This window comes from Gobio gobio, assembly GCF_949357685.1.
Source record: "Gobio gobio genome assembly, chromosome: 25".
Classification (NCBI taxonomy): Eukaryota; Metazoa; Chordata; class Actinopteri; order Cypriniformes; family Gobionidae; genus Gobio; species Gobio gobio.
In genome coordinates this window covers 36,619,026-36,644,274 of record NC_137121.1, presented here as the reverse complement: position 1 = coordinate 36,644,274, position 25,249 = coordinate 36,619,026, and the positions used below count along the sequence as shown (strand labels likewise).

General features: G+C 38.5%; 1 protein-coding gene across 3 annotated transcripts in view; it reads left to right on the top strand.

Annotated features, from left to right (window-relative positions):
• wwox (WW domain containing oxidoreductase) overlaps positions 1–25,249 on the top strand; it is a 377,066-nt gene that overhangs the window by 25,918 nt on the left and 325,899 nt on the right. For all 3 annotated transcript variants that reach the window (XM_079809852.1, XM_079809853.1, XM_079809854.1), the window contains exon 5: positions 17,556–17,662. In XM_079809852.1, the coding sequence (XP_079665978.1) occupies positions 17,556–17,662 (107 nt within the window). The remainder of the gene's footprint in view (positions 1–17,555; positions 17,663–25,249) is intronic.

The following is a 25,249-nucleotide window of genomic DNA, read 5'->3' as shown; positions in this document are numbered from 1 at the left end:
GTTTAATTTATAATGTATGTAAGTGTTTGATAACTTAATTTATTTTCTGTGTATGTCCTCGATATTAGGCCCACCTGAAAATCTTAAAAGCACTGTTTTCAAGGTCATATGGGTCAAAAACAACGAGAACAATAACTCTGTGCATTTTGACAGGGCGAGTAAAAATCTGAACCGGTCCGACTGAGCCAAAAACTGAGAGCTGATATATTGAAGAGCAGGGAAATGTGACGTTATGGGCCCTATTTTACAGATCTGAGCTCATGGCGCTGGTGCACTTCGGGCGTATCCGAATCCACTTTTGCTGGTTTAACGACGGGAAGAACAGTCGGCACGCCAGGCTCATGATCCAAAAGGGTCGTCCCTCGTCTCTTAATGAGTCATGGGTGTGTTTTGGTGCAATAAACCAATCAGAGTCTCATCTCCCTTTCCCTTTAAAAGCCATTTGCGCTCGCACCATGAGAGGATTCACTGTTTACATGAGGAGAGATTGAACGCTTCTCCAGAGAGGAATCCTTTTCTTTTTCATATTTATAAATGTGTGTGTGCTGCTGCGCGTCCCTGTGTGTGTGTAATAATCAGAGTGTGTGTGTGTTGTGCACCGCCTATTGGCTCATATTGGGCCATATAACGGGTTTATGTGAGGATTAAGTTTAGTAAAATTTGGAAAAAATCTATTTCATAGAGACATCAGTATCAGTGATGCCATTAAACAAATATTTATAATAAAATATACTGTCTTTATGTTGTTTATACATTCATTTGCAGATTAAATGTGAAATTATTACAATATAAACTGTAATGTTTAGTGAGATTAATCATGAATAATTACAGAAAATTGTGTGATTTTAATTAGTTTTTTTTAATCAATTGACAACACTAATAATTATATTTTCATTATGTGTGTGTTTCTCATTAAGTCTCTTATTCTCACAAAGGCTGCATTTATTTAGTTAACCATTATTTTACAATGTTTGTCACATGATCCTCATAAATCATTCTAATATGATGACTAATGCTCAAGAAACATTTCTGATTATTATCAATGATGAAAACTGTTAATGTGCCGCTTCATATTCCACAGTTTTTTTGCATTTTATTCTGGATTCTTAGATAAATACAAAGATTTTTTTTACCCCAAACATTATATGCTAACAAAAATATTAAGACGTGTTATCAACACTGATTAATAATAATAAAATAGTTGCGAGACTTTGTTCAGAATGTATAAAGTCTTCAGGAATATCCACAAACCCCAATGGTGTGGCTCTTTAATCTCCGGCGCGCCCGTGGAGCCGGTTATTGATATTGAGTGTCAGAGGAAATGGAATCTGAGGCTTTTAATGTGTGTTTCATGTCCCGTTTTGATGAATCTGTTTATCGGCTCTGTAATGAACACCAGGTATGGTTGGTTAGTCAAATTATTGAGCATTATTAACCTTGGATGAAATTCACAAAGCACGGAAAAAACTGATGTAACATGCAAGAGAATTACAGCTGGGGATAAAAGGTTCGATAACGATTACGCCCTCAGTACCAGCGGCGAGCGGCCAGCATGCATATATGTGTGTGTTTAAGGCCTTTTACTGGCTTTTAAAGGAGGGAAGCTTCTTAAAACGGTTCGGAGAGCTTGGATGTGAACTCAAGTGGTTTATGGATCGCTTTGCTTTTACTATTGTTCCAAGTGCAGAGATATTAAAGTTGCATGACGACTCTTTGCTCTCTCTCTCTTTAACAATGGCAGTGATGGAATTAACGGCGCTCCGGGCCGGATTCACGGCTATCCCGGGCCGATCCCGGAGGCTGGCGCGGGGGGTTGCCGTGGGGACGGCGTGACCGGTGCAAACCTGCGGCACAATGAAAAATGACGTTGGGATTTAGCCGAGGCCACTTGGGGGTCAAAGACGGAGTGTGTGAGGCAAGGGCGGCCGAGGGCAGCCGGGGGCAAGAGCTGCGGCGTGGGGCTGGTCAGGTGGAACTCGCTCCTCACACTCCTGTAATTACAAACCATACATTTCACTTTGGCCCGTGACAACATCTCCCCCAGTCCCAGATGAAGATGGGGGTTATTAATGGTGTAAATTAAGGCTCCCTGCAGACTGACGGAAGCACCACACTCCCCGTTTTAACCCCAAATATATATATATATATATAAACACACTTCAGCTCACCTGCTGCTCTCCGGCCCCGCCCCTTTTGATGCTTCATGACCATATATGGTCATCAGAAATGCCATAGAGACAGAGTGTATTTAGGCCACGCCCACACCGGGGGGGAAAACAATCCAACGCTCTCCATTGACTTTACATTGCGTGAAGCGCCTCCTTGTCATTTCGGACTTATAACAAAAAACAGAACAATGTCTAAAAGCTGATGTGTGACAAAGTGTACAGCAAACAAGCTAAAAAACACAGAAATACGTTTTTATAAGCTGTCAACCCAAAAAAATGAGAGTTTAAGGAGACAAAAGTGGACAAAGGCAGTAAAACGTGACGCTTCAGCTGAAGAATGGGGACATTTTGGGATCCTGACACTAAGTGTGTCTCAGTGTGTGTGTGTGTGCAGTAAATATGTTGTCACTGTTAAGTCAAATATCCAAATGTAGGTTTATATATGATATTTCCTGTCTCTGATGACGTTCTCCTCTAGTGTGTGCACTTCTCAGTGTAATATAACGCGTCTCAATGGCCTGTATCCACTTTTTTGTCCTTAAACGCTCGTTTTTTGGGTCAATAGCTTATAAAAACCTCTGGGTTTTTGGTTGTGGGTTTTGTTTAGCTTGTTTGATGTACACTTTGTCACATATCCGCTTTTAGACATTGTTCTGTTTTTTTATTATAAGTCCGAAATGACAAGGAGCCGCTTCACACAATGCAAAGTCAATGGAGAGCGTTGGATTGTTTCCCCCCCGGTGGGCGTGGCCTTCAGATTATAACGCGTGTCGCTCTGTCTCTATTGGTCAGATAAACTGGTAGCCCCACCTTGGGGCGTGCGATACGTATCGTGTACGATAATATCATCATTATTATTTTAATGATATGTGAGCTGATGTTATCGAGCAGTGCAGGCTTTCACTGCCATTAAACTAGAGCTTAGATCGGGCTCAAAAAATCAAGCCTGACCACATTAACTGTAATTATGAGCCAGATTTAAACCGGACCATTTTTTAATACGTGTGCGTTCTGATGAAAATGAGCCTGTAATGAGCGAAGCGGATTCGCTCAAATCCCACTCACACCAAGGTTATTATTGTTTGGCATTTTGCATTAGTTTTTATTTTTTATTTCGTTTTGACTTTTTGTTTTCAAATTTAGTTTAGTTTTAATTCGTTTTTAAAGTAGGTTTGCTAGTTTAGTTTATTTTTTATTAGTTTTAGTGTTAGTTTTAGTCTTTTTTTGTAACTTGGGTTATTTGTCGGGGGCAAGAACTCAACAAAAACATCATACAATTTTAGAAAATATTCACTCAAAAATAAAACAGTACATAAAATGTACATGTGGGCACAAATATGTAAACAGTCTCAACACTCCGCAGTGCAAAATGTGTGTGTGACGTGTGCCAGTAAAACACCTAAAGAGCCAACAGACTAAAGACTTATACAAATATATAGCTAAACCTAAATTGAGCTAAACCTATACAAATACCACAGCTGTACAATTTTCACACCCTATACTACATTTACCCGATACAATAGCCTACTCATCTGACACACACACACACACACACACACACACACACACACACACACACACACACACACACACACACACACACACACACACACACACACACACACACACACACACACACACACACACACACACACACACACACACACACACACACACACACACACACACACACACACACACACACACACACACACACACACTCATCTGGACTGACAAACACATTCAATGTAAGAGTAAACACATGACATAACATTATTTAATATTTGAATTACTGCTTGTATAGTGTTTTGACGTCGACAACCCTAGTGCATTTTACCTCAAACTTGCGACTAGTTAACTTTCTAACGTAGCAATCGCTTCTCGGCTCGACATTAACACACTGGCAGAATTATAATCAGAATTAAAAATATTTTTATCCCACTTTTTAATGTTTGATTGTGTAAAGGTGTTCACGAGATACCAACCTTTGGCGAACTTGTTTTCAACGTCGAACACTCGTTCTCATGGAGATGGCTGTGTGTGTGTGTGTGTGTGTGTGTGTGTGTGTGTGAGTGAGAGACGCAGGGAAAGGAAATGCAGCTGAACGTTATTTGCTCTATGAAAGACATTGACAAAGACGAGAACTAAGGACATTTAATCTATAATTTTATTTTAGTTAGTTTTGCCAAACACACATTACAGTTTTGGTGAATTATCGTTTTTTTAAATGCCTCGTTTTTATTTTTGTTTCAGTTAACGACAATGTTTTTTCCCACCTAGTTTTCGTTTTTTCGTTCGTTTTCGTTCACGATTATAACCTTGGCTCACACATGACGTTTATCTGTACTGCAGCCGTCTATACTTGTAGCCATTAAACAATGTATTTTGTTTCATATTTATGTTTAAATATTATAACGTCATTTTTAAATTTCATCTGATTAGGAAAAGTGCAAAGATGCGAGTGGGTCAGAAATGATTTTGACCACTTCATTAAGTTCTGTTTTGTAGAAAGTGAATTTTGTTTTGTATAAATTGTATCTTAATTTTAATCAATGTTTCATCAGCCAATTGCCTGGATATAATAAATCAGGAGCAAATAGAGCAGACAAAAATCATGACATGAAGGCGCGGAGCGATCACTTTCATTGCACATGAACTGGAGCGCGTCTCATGAATAAACCCAAACTCAGCAGCTACTAGGGTTGGGTACCGAACTCGGTACTTTTAAGGGCACCGACCGAATTACGTCGGTACTACTGAGTACCGATTCACATTAAATCAATCGGTACAAAATTTCGGTTCCTGAGAACGCATCTGGTGAAATAGACGAGTGTCTGTGAATATTAAACCTCAAAAAGACGAATCCTGCGTGTCTCTGTGCGAGTGAATGCCATAGAAGTGCGGTTTACCACTAACACACACACACACACACACACACACACACACACACACACACACACACACACACACACACACACACACACACACACACACACACACACACACACACACACACACACACACACACACACACACACACACTCACACACACACACTCACTATCACTATGACGGTCACGTGTTTCCATCTCTGCCATTTCATATGAGGACATGACCGCACGAACGTCATCTCAAGAGCCACTTTAGAGAGTCCTGAGACACCTGAGAGTCACTTTATGAACATTTTACCATTTAATTTGAGAAAAACTACCGTCATATCATAAACACAGAAACTCAAAGGTCTTCACGGCAACATGTCAAAATAAAAGTCTGGTTTATCTTGACAAATGCATCACTGTTGTACAGTAGAATTTAGATACGTCTCAATTAATAATACTAACACTAAGGTAATAATAATAATCAAAACTTACTTTTTTAAGTAATAAATGTAAAATTTTCTGTTTTAATGTTTTAAAAACAAGTTACAAAAATGTTTAATTATTATCATTTAAAGATAAATTATATGAATGTCTTATGTCTTCATTTGATTACCAGAAAATACACAACACATCATTTGTGGGAAATCTTTTCATAGAAATGAAATTAAAAAGAAAAAAAAAAACAATATGGTTGATTTTATTAAGTAAGTACCTAGTAGCCTACTATCTAGTAAATATTACAGACAATGGCAGACAGAGACCAGGGCAGTTCTGGCATAATGTCAATAATACTTCTGTAAACGACTTACAGGTTATTTATAGTTATTGATTTAAATCCCTAAAGTACCGAAAAAGGTACCGCTGGGTACCGATACCGATACCGGTTAAAATGTGAACGGTACCCAACCCTAGCAGCTACTGCCTCGCTATGTGTAGAAAGCTTGAAATGTCCACTTTTAAACAAAACAATTCGAAACGAAAATAAATAGTCAAGCAAAGCGCAGTGTTCCCGCGAGCAGCTCATGATGGCATCTCAGAGCGGTTCTGTTCATGTGCTGTGAGTTTAACACACTTCTCTAATCCTGACTTGTGCAACTTTGTACACCTTTGTTTCTTAGTTGTAGTATTAGTTCTTACTTTGCTAAAATATATATATTATTTCTGATTTCTGCCCACCCAATTAGGCTAATAAAGTAATGATTAAAAAAACACAACTGCTTGATCGAGGGCCCGACCCGAGGATAGTGGCGGGAAATATCGGCCCGTCGAGTTTGGGCTCGGGCTCGAACAGAGAATCTAAACTCTACATTAAAATGCCTCCGAAAGTCAAGATTTACACAACCAGTGTCCCCTGATGAGTTTTGATTTATATCAAATGATAAATGTAGGCAATGTGACACAAGTGCTGTTTTTTCCCGAACAAAGCAGAGAGAGCAACCATTGACTACCATAGTAGGGGGGAAATACTATGATAGTCAATGGTTGCTCTCTCTCCTTGGTTACAAACATTCTTCAAAATATCTTCTTTTGTGTTCAGCAGAACAAAGAAACTCATTCAGGTTTGGAACAACTTGAGGGTGAGTAAATGATGACAGAATTTATATTTTTGGGTGAACTATCCCTTTAAGGATGCCATTGATTTTATGAAAAAAAGACAAGTGTGTTCTGCTAGTTTCAGTCCGACGCAGTTCTCATGTTCTCGTCCAGCTACACGGTGTTTAAAAATCAAATGCACTGCTCATTTGTTCACCCATGGGCGTCTGGTCTGAACACCAGGTGCATCTCTGAGCGAGATAAATTAAAATGTCGTCATGTCAGGGCACTTCTTCATGTCATCCTCTTACTGCGTTATACACCGTGGGTGTGGTAAATACACTCACCTAAAGGATTATTAGGAACACCTGTTCAATTTCTCATTAATGCAATTATCTAATCAACCAATCACATGGCAGTGTCTTCAATGCATTTAGGGGTGTGGTCCTGGTCAAGACAATCTCCTGAACTCCACACTGAATGTCAGAATGGGAAAGAAAGGGGATTTAAGCCATTTTGAGCGTGGCATGGTTGTTGGTGCCAGACGGGCCGGTCTGAGTATTTCACAATCTGCTCAGTTACTGGGATTTTCACACACAACCATTTCTAGGGTTTACAAAGAATGATGTGAAAAGAGAAAAGCATCCAGTATTCGGCAGTCCTGTGGGAGAAAATGCCTTGTTGATGCTAGAGGTCAGAGGAGAATGAGCCGACTGATTCAAGCTGATAGAAGAGCAACTTTGACTGAAATAACCACTCGTTACAACCGAGGTCTGCAGCAAAGCATTTGTGAAGCCACAACACACACAACCTTGAGGCAGATGGGCTACAACAGCAGAAGACCCCACCGGGTACCACTCATCTCCACTACAAATAGGAAAAAGAGGCGACAATTTGCACGAGCTCACCAAAATTGGACAGTTGAAGACTGGAAAAATGTTGCCTGGTCTGATGAGTCTCGATTTCTGTTGAGACATTCAGATGGTAGAGTCAGAATTTGGCGTAAACAGAATGAGAACATGGATCCATCATGCCTTGTTACCACTGTGCAGGCTGGTGGTGGTGGTGTAATGGTGTGGGGGATGTTTTCTTGGCACACTTTAGGCCCCTTAGTGCCAATTGGGCATGGTTTAAATGCCACGGCCTACCTGAGCATTGTTTCTGCCCATGTCCATCCCTTTATGAGCACCATGTCCCCATCCTCTGATGGCTACTTCCAGCAGGATAATGCACCGTCACAAAGCTCCAATCATTTCAAATTGGTTTCTTGAACATGACAATGAGTTCACTGAACTAAAATGGCCCCCACAGTCACCAGATCTCAACCCAATAGAGCATCTTTGGGATGTGGTGGAACGGGAGCTTCGTGCCCTGGATGTGCATCCCACAAATCTCCATCAACTGCAGATGCTCTCCTATCAATATGGCCAACATTTCTAAAGAATGCTTTCAGCACCTTGTGGAATCAATGCCACGTAGAATTAAGGCAATTCTGAAGGCGAAAGGGGGTCAAACACAGTATTAGTGTGTGTTCCTAATAATCCTTTAGCTGAGTGTATTTCCCATCAGTGTTTAGTAGTGTTTTGTGCTCCCATTACATCGCTCATTACCGACCGGCCTGTGAAAAGGAAGTCACATTAGAAGGAAGGACATCATCAGATTTACTTCCGCGTCGCAAAATAAGGAGGATAGTACCGGACAGAGTCAAGGTGCAGTGGATGAGACGCTGAGCTGTGGTGCTCATGTGGAGGTTTCAGGTCCGATTCTGGCCCGCGACATCTCACAATCCCTCTCTCTTCCTCTTCATCTCCATCCTAAACAATGTTAAGTCAATTCCACACTTTAAATCCGTCCGCTAAAGCAGAAAAAGGCATGACACACATTAACACAGGGCAGTGATGAATCAACGAGCATCATGGGAGTGAATTACAGCGTTAATCTGTCCGCTCTTTATGCTTGTCTTGGCTTGATTCCCTTTCATTCGCTCCGTCCACGGTGAGAGACCAGGATGTGACCTGGAGAAGAACTTAGCAAAACAATAAAACCATCAAGTGACCCGCAGGTCATCTCTGGAACGTCCCGTCTTCACAATGCGGGACACTTGAGGTCGGGGGGGTTTGCTCAAATCGCTGACCCTCAGCAGGCTTTGCCTAGACATGTAATGCTCATTTAACTGACTTACTGTTCAAGAGACGAGTTTGATCTTTTTTTTCTTCAGTGAAGTGTCACGCTAATTTAGCGGCTCTTTGACGAACAAGCGGAGTCATTACGTCCAAATGAATGTCAAGCCCCTCTTATTTTCCATAAATAATACATGGCGGGTCGCGGTTGTCGTTAAACATGTTCTAATTTATTCTCCATTACAAAAAACAACAGCGTTGATTAATTCACACTTCAAGCCGAACAACCGCCAGGGTTTGTACAAGGTGACTGGAGCTGCTCTTTTGATCAACACTAATGCCACTCTTTTCCCATTAATAAGACGCCGAGACCTCGGCCTAATGGATGTGCTGGGGAATCTGTGTTCTGTCCGCTGGTCTGCTGGCAGGGAAAGCGTTTCTTGTTTGTGTGTTTGGTGTGTGTTTCCCGGGAAGGAAGCCCTCGCGCAGATACACACACGCCGTTCTCCATTACTCCTAATAAGGTGTCATAAAATTGAATTCCATGCTTGGTTTGTCAGAGAGGAGTTCTTATCCTACTCCAATTTTGAGTTTTAATGGGTAATACTCCTTAGCGCTCTCCTCACAATTAGGCCTCCTAGTTACCTTTTAATGAAAATCAGATTAAAACATAATCTAATTAAAGTTCATTTTAATCCACGCTATCGTCCCGACTGTCTGTGGCTCAGAAACACGCCGGCACACTGTCAAACTCGCTTCGTTTGCATAGAGGAGGAAGGCCAGACTATCAATCAAGGGCTTTTACATATGTGTGTGTGTGTGTGTGTGTGTGTGTGTGTGTGTGTGCATTTCTCATCCCAGGACACACTCCGCTTCAAAATCAGAAGAAAATAATATAAAATAATGCCTATTTTTAGTACCACTAAGAGTTTTTGGACCCCCAAAACTACTGTAAAGCTTCCATATTTTTCTACTTTGCATTTTTTTATTGCTATTTTCAAAGATAATTATTGTTATTACAGTGACTATTATTAGATGTTACATAAATACATAAACAAAAGCATCATTTAAATGCATTTAACATCAATACCTAACTTCACAATTTACATTATTTTATTTAGTTACAGCAATGTAATACATTTCCTTTATTACATTAAATGTTACTATTTATTTACATAAAATCATACAAATCAAATGTAACAAGACTCACAGTCGCTCACAAGTCACTCAATAAATAAATGAAATAAAAAAATATTGCATCACATGCCTATAGTAATATTTATTGAAATACATGAGATGTATTTTACTTCACATTAATGTAAATTTGTTCCTTTATTACAGTAAATATTACTACAGTTCTATGATTTGTTTGTTAAAACTGTCACAAATGATGCCACAATGGAAAAATCGGCTACTAATAAGTGTCTTTAGATAATAATTGTTGTCTTTTATTGTTTAGAGCTGAAATATAGGCCAAAAATATATTAAAAACATTTTTTCAAAGACAATTATTGTTATATTATTGTTATCTTCTGTTTTACAGTGAATATTACTAGAGTTTTATGATTTATTAAGAGTTTCAGTTACTGTTAGTTGCTTTGTCTTGTTAATACATTTGATTTGTATGATTTTACACAAATAAAAGCTTTATTATAGGATTGAACATGCTATCACTGTGTATTAATACTTCACAACATTAAATGTTACTACACACCGATCAGGCATAACATTATGACCGGTGAAGTGAATAACACTGATGATCTGTTAGTGGGTGGGATATATTAGGCAGCAAGTGAACATTTTGTCCTCAGAGTTGATGTGTCAGAAGCAGGAAAAATGGGCAAGCGTAAGGATTTGAGCGAGTTTGACAAGGGCCAGATTGTGTTGGGTCAGAGCATCTCCAAAACTGCAGCTCTTGTGGGCTGTTCCCGATCTACTATACTATATAATCATTATATTAGCCTATATATGACCTATATTAGCATATATAATCATTATATTAGCCTATATATGGCCTATATTAGCCGTTATATTCATTATATTAGCATATATAATCATTATATTAGCCTATATATGGCCTATATTAGCCTATGTATTCATTATATTAGCCTATATATGGCCTATATTAGCCGTTATATTCATTATATTAGCATATATAATCATTATATTAGCCTATATATGGCCTATATTAGCCTATGTATTCATTATATTAGCCTATATATGGCCTATATTAGCCGTTATATTCATTATATTAGCATATAAAATAATTATATTCTACTGAACCTGCTACTGATGTCTGGATTATTAATGTGTGTTTAAATAAATGACACACACGGTGTATAAATGATTATATTTCAACAACGAATTGGAGAAAAAACAATTTTATAGTTAGATTTAGAAGTTAATGTAAAAACTTCCTATTGTGAAGTTTACATGTTTGCACACAATGTGTTATTAGTGTTGATTATTATATCTGAAGATAAATAGCAGCTGAATTTAGGCTAGTTTGGGCTCTGTTGTTGACCTTTAATAGTACAGTAATGTGCGAGTAAGGGCTCCCTATATAGCTAACACTTTACAGCAGAGCATTTTTTTTTATCTTTAAGAAACTTTTAGTTATAATTGAATTAATTTAAGGACAGACACAATTAGTTCAGAAAACCACTGTTCAATAAAAAAGAAGCAATTTTATATTTAGTTTTCTCTCCCCTGCTGTACCGAACCGTGAGTTGTGTGTCCCGTTACACCCCAACTTAAAGCGTTAGTTCACCCAAAAATGTAAATTGTGTCATTAATGACTGAGCCTCATGTGGTTGGACACCCGTCAGACCTCCGTTCATCTTCAGACACAAATGAAGATATTTTAGTGTAAATCTGATGCTCTGAAAGGCCTCCATTGGCTCAATGCACTTTACACTCTCAAGACCCTTAAAAGACACTAAAGACTAAAGTTACAAAGTCCATCTCACTACAGTGGTTCTACAATAACTTTATGAAGACGAGAATAGTTTTTGTGCTCAAAAAAACTCTAAATAACGACTTCTATAGTGATGACGATTTCAAAACACGGCATCATGAAGCTTCGAAGCGTTATGAATCAGTGAGTCGATTCAGCAGTTTGAAGCATTATGAATCAGTGAGTCGATTCAGCAGTTTGAAGCATTATGAATCAGTGAGTCGATTCAGCGGTTTGAAGCATTATGAATCAGTGAGTCGATTCAGGGGTTTGAAGCGTTATGAATAAGTGAGTCGATTCAGCAGTTTGAAGCATTATGAATCAGTGAGTCGATTCAGCGGTTTGAAGCGTTATGAATCCGTGAGTCGAATCATGATTCGCATTGCGTGTCAAACTGCTGAAATACGTCACTTTGGCGATCCAAACCGCTGAATCGACTCACTGATTCATAATGCTTCAAACCGCTGAATCGACTCACTGATTCATAACGCTTCAAACCGCTGAATCGACTCACTGATTCATAACGCTTCAAACCGCTGAATCGACTCACTGATTCATAACGCTTTAAACTGCTGAATCGACTCACTGATTCATAACGCTTCAAACCGCTGAATCGACTCACTGATTCATAACGCTTCAAACTGCTGAATCGACTCACTGATTCATAACTCTTCAAACTGCTGAATCGACTCACTGATTCATAACGCTTCAAACTGCTGAATCGACTCACTGATTCATAACGCTTCGAAGCTTCATGATGCATTGTTTTAAAATCGTCATCACTATATAAGTCGTTATTTAGGGTTTTTTTGTGCACAAAAACTATTCTCGTCTTCATAAAGTTATTGTAGAGCCGCTGTAGTGAGATGGACTTTGTAACTTTAGTCTTTAGTGTCTTTTAAGGGTCTTGAGAGTGTAAAGTGCATTGAGCCAATGGAGGCCTTTCAGAGCATCAGATTTACACTAAAATATCTTCATTTGTGTCTGAAGATGAACGGAGGTCTGACGGGTGTCCAACCACATGAGGCTCAGTCATTAATGACACAATTTACATTTTTGGGTGAACTAACCCTTTAATATTGTTTCTTTTAATTTAGAGGTGAAATATAAACCAACAATATGCAGGTTTTGTGCGGTTCCTGTCCATAAAAATAAAAAAAGTGGCAAAATCATTGGAAGTGAATGGAGAGAATGGGGCAGGCCTCCCATCATGAGTGAACTTCAGTGGGAAAAGTGGAAAAACTGTGTCAGTCACAATCAGTGACAGCTGTCAACTTTCATATCCACTGATAGCCATAATTCCCAGCATCGAGCGGGTTGGCAGAGCGCTGGAGTCATGCCTCTCTGCTTGAGCCGTGTTGGCCTGTCAGGTCTTTCCTGAGCCATGACAGTGTAATATGTTTTACAAGCAGAATGGCCAAGGGTTATTTCACAGTAAAGCGCCACACACATTCAGTCCACCTGCTGGCTCCTAGCGCTCTTACACCAACGCTTCAGACGCGCAAAGACAATTTATTTCTGTCTTTGTGTCCGTTTCACAGTTATAGGAGATTACGGCGAAAGTAGCTTGAAAACGGCTGTAATTAAAGCTACACTGTGTAACTTTTTTAGTTTATTCTTAGCTAAAAACACTTAGTGCTTTCAAAAATATATGTGCTCATTAAAGGGTTAGTTCACCCAAAAATGTAAATTGTGTCATTAATGACTGAGCCTCATGTGGTTGGACACCCGTCAGACCTCCGTTCATCTTCAGACACAAATGAAGATATTTTAGTGTAAATCTGATGCTCTGAAAGGCCTCCATTGGCTCAATGCACTTTACACTCTCAAGACCCTTAAAAGACACTAAAGACGTCGTTACAAAGTCCATCTCACTACAGCGGCTCTACAATAACTTTATGAAGAGGCGAGAATAGTTTTTGTGCGCAAAAAAACCCTAAATAACGACTTATATAGTGATGACGATTTCAAAACACGGCCTCATGAAGCTTCGAAGTGTTATGAATCAGTGAGTCGATTCAGCAGTTTGAAGCATTATGAATCAGTGAGTCGATTCAGCAGTTTGAAGCGTTATGAATCAGTGAGTCGATTCAGCAGTTTGGATCGCCAAATTTCAGCAGTTTGACACACGATCCGAATCATGAATCGACTCACTGATTCATAACGCTTCGAAGCTTCATGATGTTTTGAAATCGTCATCACAATACAAGTTGTTATTTAGGGTTTTTTGCGCACAAACTATTCTGGTCTCTTCATAAAGTTATTGTAGAACCACTGTAGTGAGATGGACTTTGTAACTTTAGTCTTTAGTGTCTTTAAAGGGTCTTGAGAGTGTAAAGTGCATTGAGCCAATGGAGGCCTTTCAGAGCATCAGATTTACACTAAAATATCTTCATTAGTGTCTGAAGATGAACGGAGGTCTGACGGGTGTCCAACCACATGAGGCTCAGTCATTAATGACACAATTTACATTTTTGGGTGAACTAACCCTTCAATGTATATTTACTTCTTTCAAGTAATAAAGTATTCTCGTAAGTTTATAATATGCCATTGTAAACACATACGGGTGACGGTTCGAATGCCGGTCGCCATGTTGCCCCTCCATCTTGAAAGTACATTAGCCAAAGAGGGACATACCCGTGAATTCAAGCTTGGCCTTTGGCGTTTTAACACTCGATGGCACCGTGTCGAATGTGGACGAGGTCGACCTGGAAGCCATGTTAATCTTGGACTAAATCGGCCACCGTAGGAGTTAAAACGAAATCGGAATTGAGAGGAACAGAAACTAATATTCACTGGATGGTCATATACCTTTTCACCGCTAGATGGGGGAAAATATCACACAGTGTAGCTTTAAACTCTGGATTTAATGAGCACATGTGTCTGAGGATTCTGGGTTAAAGAAAGCCGTGAGCTCAGGACAGCAGTTTCCTTCGCCCGGGGTCGTGGGACAGTGCAGATTTAGAGGTTTGACCTTTTGTGTCCTCCGTATGATGGCAAAACGCACACCGTTCGCCACATCTGAAATTCCGTCTGATTTTTTAAACCTGATTATTAATGTCGGGCTTGCAAACCTGAGCCATTGTTTTGAACTTGAGGCTTTTTCTCGCAGTATCTATTCTGAGACACATGTACCTTTATGACTGGTGCCCACTCCGGGTAATAAAGTGCTGATGCCAGCTTAAGAGAAACTTTAAACACACTTGCTGTAATCAAAGGCACAATGCAAAACGGCAGGTCAGCAAAACCAGCCAAAACAATACCCCAAGTCCCCCCTAAATATAACCTTTTTCGGAGAAGCGAATGTTTTGTTTCTGCCTTCCCATACGGCGTATATTTAGATCATTGTTTCTACCTTTTGGGTTTGACTGACCCATTTAGACCGGCGATTTTTGAGCATTCATTTGAGAAACTGATATGAAGTCGTTTCTAAATGAAGTATCGTCTTATCGCTCCAGCTTTGAAGTGCTTTAGGGTCATGGGTTGGGCAGAAGTTGGTCCGAATGACACATTCTCCCATTAGTCATTTATTCTTGTTTGCTTAATCGGTGTACAAGCAAAAACGCTTCATTAATGTTTTCAGAGATCTGTATCTTTTGATTAAGTTTAGTTTTCTCTCTTGTTTAAAACATAAATTTGGCGAGGCTCATAACTAACACTTCATTTTACAGTGTGACATATGTTACTTACTATAGTAATAACAGTAAATTAGGCATAATTACCAAGCCCAAATCCTAGCATAACCCTATAGTAAGTACATGTAGTATTACTCAGTACTTAACCCTTAATCGTCCTCAAGTAGGGTTTACATTTGAGTCCCTTGGGCTCAGATAGACCCCAAACTTTTACAGAGCGATTGCATAAGGAAATATACATTTTTTACATGGAAAACTATATATCATTTTTTTTATTTACTTCTCAACTATACATTTATGCTGTGTTTTTGTGGGTATTTGGTAGTTTTTTACCTATTTACTGCACAAATACTTAACGATGTCATAAATTGGCTCATTAAAAAATTTTTTTTTATGAAAAAATCACTTGAATGATGATCTTAAATAAATATAAATAGTTTTTGGACATTGCTCAATGTGTTAGGGATAGAATATCGCCATCTGTAGGTTTGTGGAAAAACTTTAGGAATTATAGTTAAAGAGAGAGAGTGCAATGACCACATTATCCACTAGAGGTCCAGAGGGAAGTTATGCAGAAGTTAAGCTGCTGTTCATCTTTCTTTTATTTGCCCTTTTCCCTCTCTTTCTCATGATTGTTCCATGATGCATTTGTGCTCTAGTGTTTGTCCTTCATTTATGTATGGAATTTTTTCAGATTTATGCCAGTTTTGTTGATTTTATTTGCCAGTTTCTATAAAAATGCTCTCTGTTGCAGTCACACACATGTGTGTGTTTGTGTGTGCGCGTGTGTGTGCGTGTGTGCGTGTGTGTGTGTGTATGAGACAGAAAGTTTGTTCCACTTTGTGTTTATGCTCTAGGACCAGATCTTGATATAAATGTAGACATTTTCAGATTTATACTGGATTTAGTTGATTTTTTTAAACAAACAAAGTGAAAAAAATGCATTTTTTACAGTTTCCCATTAATTGCCAAAATCAAAAAAATGCTCCAGACACCTGTGTTTGTGTTTGTGTGTGTGTGTTTGTGTGTGTGTGTTTGTGTGTGTGTGTTTGTGTGTGTGTGTTTGTGTGTGTTTGTGTGTGTGTGTTTGTGTGTGTGTGTGTGTTTGTGTGTGTGTGTGTGTGTGTGTGTGTGTGTGTGTGTGTGTGTGTGTGTGTGTGTTTGTGTTTGTGTTTGTGTTTGTGTTTGTGTGTGTTTGTGTGTGTGTGTGTGTGTGTGTGAGTGAGTGAGTGAGTGAGTGAGTGTGTGAGTGAACATGATTGTTCCATATTGCATTTGTGCTCTAGTATTAGTCCTTCATTTATGTATGAAAATCTTTCAGATTTATGCCAGTTTTGTTGATTTTATTTGCCAATTTCAATAAAAATACTCTCTGTTGCAGTCACACACGTGTGTGTGTTTGTGTGTACGTGTGTGTGTGTGTATGTATGAGATAGAAAGTTCGTTCTACTTTGTGTTTATGCTCTAGGACCAGACCAAATTTTCAGATTTATACTGGATTTAGTTAATTTTCTTTGACCAAAAAAGTTAAAAAATGTTTTTTTTACACTTTCCCATTCATTTTCAATGTGGGGTCAATCTGACCCCGAGGGACTTAAACATTTTTACACACCTTTAGAACAACCAAATCAAGCCCAGATTGTTTGTGCATGTTTAGAAAGATTATGTAGGAAAAGTCACAGAGTCTCATGGCCCTGAGATGAAGGGAACAGTTTTTAAAAATGGAGGAAAAGTCCAGTGGGGTCAGCTGGAACCCAAGGGCCGATTAAGGGTTAAATATATAATTACACTGTAACAGTGACAGCTTAAAATAAAGTGTAACCCAATTTCCTTATAAAGTAAGAACTTATTCAAGATATATTTTCTGATAATACTGTAAGTCATTGTTTTCAATTCAATTTCAGAGATATTTCGATTTATACAATATTTTTTTTCAGTGTGAATGTGCTTACGATAGACATTCGTGTCATTGAGGTGCCTCAAGGTCTTGTCCTGGGTCCGGTTTCATTTCATTATCGCTAGTAAAGCTATTGGAGTTTCTCTGCTTTGACTTAATCATTTTCATCACTTAAAAAGGGTCTTGATGGAGTATCTTAAAAAAGAGCCTTTGGCTTTCTGTCTGATGGAGAATGAATCCAAGATATGGGATTCCCGTCCACCCTCTGCTCGGGTTCAGCCGCCGCAAATAACCGCCAGTTATCAGTCGAGTGACTTATCTCAATCATGCCATGTCTCTTCTTCCACCCACCCACGCCCCATCTGCAGGTTTCGAGACCGCCCGATCTTTCGCTCTTCATGGCGCCCATGTGATCTTAGCGTGCCGAAACCAAAGTCGTGCCAGTAAAGCAGCAAGTCTGATCACGGAGGAATGGGTGAGTGAAAACACGACACACACACACACACACACACACACTCTGACCACTGCAGTACGACGTCATCCCGTGTGACCTTTACATTTCATAAATCACGTTTTGTGTAGCTGGCATCTTCTCCTTCTCCTGAGGCACACGGTTTAGGTGTAGCTTTGAGTCATTAGCGCGGTTTCGTAACCTCGTGAGCTGTCCTGCTGTCTACTTCCTACATAGTCAGCATCCCAACTGAAGTCACCACAGATGATCTGGTCTGAATTCTTCTTCACGGGAGCACAAATAGTGCTGCTTGTCAAGTGCCGGACACTAACCAAGTATTTTAACTTTGCTACTGTGCTTAAGTAAATTTTAAGTACACTGATAAAAATGATTCTGTGAAGTAAACACTAAAAATAAAGCGTAAATATCAACGTTATAAAATTACGTTAAACTACTCAACTTTTCTGATATTGGTGCTCCCACAATGCACTGGGGTATGAATAATTAATGAGGTTGATTTTTGGCTGTTTTATCATTGCGTTTGTTGTTCGGTTTAGTAACGTAATAATCATTTTTTCAGTAATCTGGAGTTCATTTTCTACTCAAAATGACACATTCATACTCAAAAACCCAAATCCATCGAATGTTACTTCTGTTGTGTAGATATGGAGTCTACACGATATCTATTGTAATATTTACTTAGATATTTATAAGTAAAGCATACACTTCAAAAGTGTGGTTATATTTTGTGACTAAAATGTATTGCAAAGGAAACTTCAACTAAGTAGAAATTACTCAATCTTTTACTGGCCAAGTTAAAAAGACTTATTTTCTTTGTTAATTTTACTTTAGTTAGTTAAGTAGAGTTTACTTTATTTCATAAGTGAAATTTGCTTAAAAAAAGCTTGCCAAAGAAAAGTTAAGTAAATTTTACTTATTGTTTTTTTCATTGTATCTGTACTTTATCGGAGTATTTTTATTTTGGAAAACGTTTACTTTTACTCCACTACATTTCACGTTGTTCCTCGTTGTTTTGAAGAAATCATCACCTTCTCGAGAGCTCTCTTAAGGCCTAAGTAGCCTTTCAAAGTTTAGAGTCACCCCCCCCCCCCCCCCCCCCCCAAAAAAAAAGAGTCATTATTGTGTTAAATGAGAAATTGGACATTACAAAAAAAAATTTTTTTTTATTTGATTCAATATTTTAATTTATTTCACATAAATTCTTAGGCTTCAACGACCATTGAGTAAATTATGACAGAATTTTTTTTATATTTTTTTTATTAATAATATGAAAATGTTTTATTTTTATGAAATGATACTCTAGATAAAAAAACGAAACTGCCAGTTGGTGGTGGTAAATGTCTAAATGAGTGAGTCATTCATTCATTCGATTCGTACAAACAAACATTTGATTCTTTCAAAGTAAATGGCTCTCTCTATGGATGGGCAATTGAATCATTGATTCGCTCAAACTGCTGAGTCATTCAGAAACGAAACACCACGACCATTGAGTAAATTATGACAGAATTTTCATTTTAGTTTTTTTTTTTATTAATATGAAAATGTTTATTTTTTATTTTTATGAAATGATACTCTAGATAAAAAAACGAAACTGCCAGTTGGTGGTGGTAAATGTCTAAATGAGTGAGTCATTGAGTCATTCATTCATTCATTCATTCATTCATTCATTCGTTCAAATAAAACATTTGATTCATTCAAAGTAAATGGCTCTCTCTCTATGGATGGGCAATTGAATCATTGATTCGCTCAAACTGCTGAGTCATTCAGAAACGAAGCACCGCTGTGTGTTCAGAGACGCACAACAGTTCTGCTCTGGCTTCACAGCTAATATTTTCGTTGGCAAAATTGAGCAAAAACAGACAATATTGTGTCTAAAATATAACACAATATATGAACTTCTTATTCATTGAACTGTTGTTACCAGTATCAAACTTGCACTCATGCTATCCGGGACAAAAACAGCACTTGTGTGATGTTGCTTAACTACGTCATATTATATAAATATGAGCCAAAAACTCATACAGGGGCGCAGACTCAGAGCCATTCTAACTGTTCTCCATCACACACTGAGCTTTTGCTCTGCTTCATGTCACTAATCAACTATATAACTATATCAACTATATAACTATATCAACTATATAACTATATCAACTATATAACTATATCAACTATATAACTATATCAACTATATAACTATATCAACTATATAACACCAGTCGTGCGTCTCACGGGGACATCTGTGGAAATAGCCAACATCAGATGGGTCAAAATTATCCATATTATGCCAAAAATCATTAGGAAGATCATGTTCCATTTTTGTACATTTCCTACCGTAAATATATTAGAAATGTATTATTAGTAGTAATTTGCATTACTAAGGACTTCATTTGGACAACTTTAAAAAGAGATTTTCTTTTTTGCACTCTCAGATTCCAGATTTTCAAATATTGTCCTGTCCTAACTAACCATACATCAATGGAAAGATTATTTATTCATCTTTCAGATGATCTATCAATCTCAAATTTAAAATTAAAGCTGCGAGCAGCGATGACGGGCCCAAGCCGGTGGCACAGCCACGCCGGTGGCATCAGCATAACTGTGCACGGCAGGCAATATGCATTTAAACAGGATAATTTTTTTAAATCGCTCGAATATGTCACATTTACCGCAGCAGCTGGTGCCACTATCACCACAAGCCACACCCATGATGTCATTTAAATGTAGATGATTTTTAATGTCATGGGATGAAATAGATCTCTTTCAAATATGTGAAAAGTTATCTTTTCCTGCTCAAAATGTTATAAGTCCAGAAGGCCAGTATTTAATTCAAGGTATTTGTATAGTTCTTTTTTTACTTATTCACAAGTGATAGTTATTTGTGATAGTCTATGATATGAAAGGGGTAAATTATCATCATCAAGAGAGAAAGGCACACACACAAACTCACAGGGTGAGAGAGAGACCCCACACACACACACACCCAGGGTGAGCCTGAGAGTGAGGGGGGAGGGGAAGGACTGAGAGAGAGGCAATCTGCACATTGAACAAGATTCACAAGATTTTAACAACAAAAAGAAATAAAATCTAAATGGTGGGAGAAAGTTTTTTTTACTTCAATCTCTGAAAACATTATTTTGAATATATTTGAAATCACAGATGTTGGGTGATGAGAATTGTAACTCAAATATAATTTAGAAAACTAGTCCTGTCTGAATAGTGATATGTCAGTGAGATCAGCTCGGGCGCGCACACCGTCTATGGGTGATGTCACGTATTTTGCGAAATGCGCAGTTAGGTGATGTGTCGCCCTCCACACGTTGCGAAACAGACTCCGAAATGGGGAAATGTAAATTTGCGGACTCCTGGTTGGAGTAGGATGAGTTTAAACAATGACCGCAGGGTTTTTCTATGGTTTTTCCTGCATAGCGGCCGCCTCCGTCACATTTCGTGCCACCTCCGTCTGTCGACAAAACTCAAGACAGGCAGTCACTTGCTCAGATTAGGCATGTCGTGGTAATTAAATAATCATCAGAAATATATATTGTCACATGATCTTTCAGCAATCTTTATTAGTATTTTATGATTTGCTAGTACAAAGTCATCTAAAGCCATTCCATAGCTGAATGTCTTTCCTCCGCTGTAGCTGTCCATCATTCTCCGTTCAGCATTCAAACTGCGTGTCGTGTTTGGTTACAGTCAGTCAGCTGCTCGGTAAAGCTCACTCCAAGATGATATATTCCCGTTATAATACTTGATATGCAGATAAAATAATTTATCTTCCTGGAGTTTATCTAGCGGTTTCTGAACGATGTTGTGCTCCCTACCCGGGTGACAACACAAGGCATCACACGCACAATAACCGGAATTTAAAACTGTGAAGAAACCGACCGATATACATAGTAGACTAGGATTTGTGCGCTCAACGCTCATCGTTTCTTTATGCCGTGAACTTTTTAATGTGCACTCGCGGTGCACTGCGCCCTCTGACTCCATGTTGCTTTAAGCGCATCATTCTGCACCCGGGATGCGCATAAGCGCATTGTGCCACGCTTTCATATATTTTCATAGTTTTGTGCACTTAAAGATGATTAAAAAAAATCTTGTTCTCACGTATCTATCATATATTTGTTGCCCCTTTACAGAGCTGCACATTACGTTTACAATAAACTATAAATCTTGAAATGTTATATTATTTGTGTAGGCCCATATAATTATTTACATTCATATATAAATTAAATATAAATTGTTTTTTTTATAAATGTATTTAATAAGAACACAAAGTAATTTGTACCTTTTCATTAACATTTTTAGATTTTATAAAATTAGTCCAGAGATGTTTTTTCAAGAATTACTTTTTGTAATTGCAAATTTTTTTAACTATCCACTCACCTAATTTAATATATATTTTTGTTATAGCTTATGATTATATATTTTTATTTTATTGCTCAACAGTAGTTCTCATCGCCGATGAGGTGTTTAAATATTTTGAGAAGGTCTTAAAAAAGTATAGTATAGTCATTCCGTTTCATGTTGACCGAGTTTGGTGGTACTTTAGTTGAGTATTTGTGCACATTTATGTGTGTGCGTGTGTGGTCAAACTGCAAACACAAAACAATTCACAATTATTATCTAGTAATGTTCACATCACCAAATACGTTTCTAAAACATTGTAACATCAGCTTTGTGTACTAAGCATTAAACTTTGTTTAACTAAATGCAACATATTTTACAGGCAATACAAACTGTAAATGTCTAAAACAAAACAAATATATAACATATAGGCGTTTAGGCGCTAATCGCAAATAGCGATCTTCATAGTGATACACAAACCATCACAACACTTAAACAACATAACACTACTCACCACGCTGGGAATATAATGTAAGATTATAGTTTTAGCTGGAATTATTAAATGTTCATTTGAGATCAACATGGCTTTCTCACTCAGTTCTCTAAGTTCAGTTTGTTTTTCCCTGCACTTCTTCCTGCACGATCACATCACTTGCGCTCACCGGAACAACGTCCTTAAAGAGGCAGCACCCAACATCAGGGATTACCAGTCCACACACACACACACACACACACACACACACACACACACACACACACACACACACACACACACACACACACACACACACACACACACACACACACACACACACACACACACACACACACACACACACACACACACACACACACACACACACACACACAAATCCCTGAAGAGATGGAATGGTTTTTTTTTATCCTGTTTCAAAACTAACACAATGCTGCCATCTTGTGTTCATTGAGGGGAGGGCACACACAGGCACAATACATTATACAAATAAATATTTATAAAATATATATATATATTCATCTGAAAAATAGTATAGTCATTTAAAATTAATCTAAGTTCAATTGCCAAACATACAATCTTAATTTAATTGAAATCAAAATATGATTTTACAAGATATGAGACAATTTCTGTTCCTCTTTTTTGTCCTTATTTAATCCCTCGCCATGGCAACACCGTTTGAGATATCCAAAATCCGTTCGCATTTTAGCATCTTCCGTATCTTTGTTTCATGTTGACCGAGTTTGGTGGAGATTGAATAAATCGCCTACGAGGAGAACGTAAAAACTCAGACCCCGATTTAACCAAAAATTCACCTTAAAACCAAAATATCTGACTTCCTGTTGGTCGGAGCTAATGACTGTAAATTAGAAAGTTGTCCGGCTCGAAGAGAACAATATATGTACCGAGTTTGGTGACTCAAGATAAAACTAACCCCCCCACTTTTGTCAAAAGGTGGCGCTAGAGAGGCCCTCATCCCCGCCCATTTCTGATGCTTTGCCAATGTGTACTGACTGACATCTCTGATGTGTGTGTTGAGTTTCAAGCAGTTTCAAGCAATTTCAAGCATGCTAAGAGCCTCAAAACAGCCAAAAGATTATTAAACTTTGACACGTTGCCATGGCAACAGTATTTGAAATTTCAGGAATCCATTTCATACGTCTCTATCTGTCATGTTTTCACATTATACTGATGAAGTTTTAAATAAATCGGGTCAAAATAAGATGGTGATTCAAAGCATTTTTGAAAGTGACACACTTCCTGCTGCCAGTTGGTGGCGCTATAACTTTGACTCACAAAAGTCCTATCCATGTGATCGGCTTCTTACAACAAACACACAGCTGAAGTTTCATCCAAACCAGTCAATGTTTGCACAAGTTATAACACACTTCCTGTTTCCCTTTTCTCGCCATAAATTTGTTGATTCGCCACGGCCAAACCATTTGAGATATCAAAAATCCGCTCGCAATTTAGCATCCTGGATATGTTCTCTTCATGCTGACCGAGTTTGGCAATGATCGAAACAATGGCCTCGGAGGAGTATATTAAATTCCAGAGCATGCGTTTTCCGAACAACCCATAATAGCTCACTTCCTGTAGGGCTGACGCATAACTTAGAGCACGAAAGTTGTTCGGCCTGATGAGATCTATATGTGGACCGAGTTTCATACATGTACGTGCAAGTGTGTTTGATATATGGACCAAGTTTTCAGACCCCACTTTAGGGGGCGCTGTCGAGCCCCCCTGCCACGCCCGGGTACCAGCTTCAGCCCGGCTCTGATGGCCGCGCATTCCGACGCCTGTGCGAAGTTTCAAGAGTTTTCGAGCATGTTAAGTGCCCCAAAAGTACCCGAGAAGTCGAAAAAAAAAAAAAAAAAAAAAAAAACAAAGAATAATCTGAGGAAGAACAATAGGGCTCTGCGCCCTTTGGGCTTGGGCCCTAAAAAATGGACCCTTATGACTGGTTTTATTGTCCAGGGTCACATATTATGTAAACACAAACATTTATTTTGGATGCGATTAACCCTCTGGGGCTCTTTGGTCATTTCTGACCCGAATTTTTTTAAATATATATTTTTAAAAATCTGAAACTTGGTGACTTTATTGGTACTTGGTATATGAACACCCAAAAAAATTGGGGACAGGATTTGAAAAGTCTAAGTGGTCGTAAAATAATTAGTCACACTCAGGACCTTCGGGTCAAAAATGACCCCCATAGGAAATGAATGAGAAATTGGCAAAAATATGAAAATACAGAGTTTTACAAATCAGCCAGGATGCAGAAAAAAAGGACTCAACGGTGAAGATCTCTAAAACATCAAGAGTGCAAAACAGACAAAAAAACTCACACACACACACACACACACACACACACACACACACACACACACACACACACACACACACACACACACACACACACACACACACACACACACACACACACACACACACACACACACACAAAAACACAATTAGCTTTTGGAATGGCACGCGTTAATTTGTGTGTGCGTGTGTTTTTGTGTGTATAAGTGTGTGAGTTTTTTTGTCTGTTTTGCACTCTTGATGTTTTAGAGATCTTCACTGTTGAGTCCTTTTTTCTGCATCCTGGCTGATTTGTAGATTGTATGCACAAAAAAAACCAATTTCCCGTTCATTTCCTATGGGGGTCATTTTTGACCCGAAGGTCCTGAGTGTGACAATTTTTTTTTTACGACCACTTAGACTTTTCAAATCCTGTCCCCAAT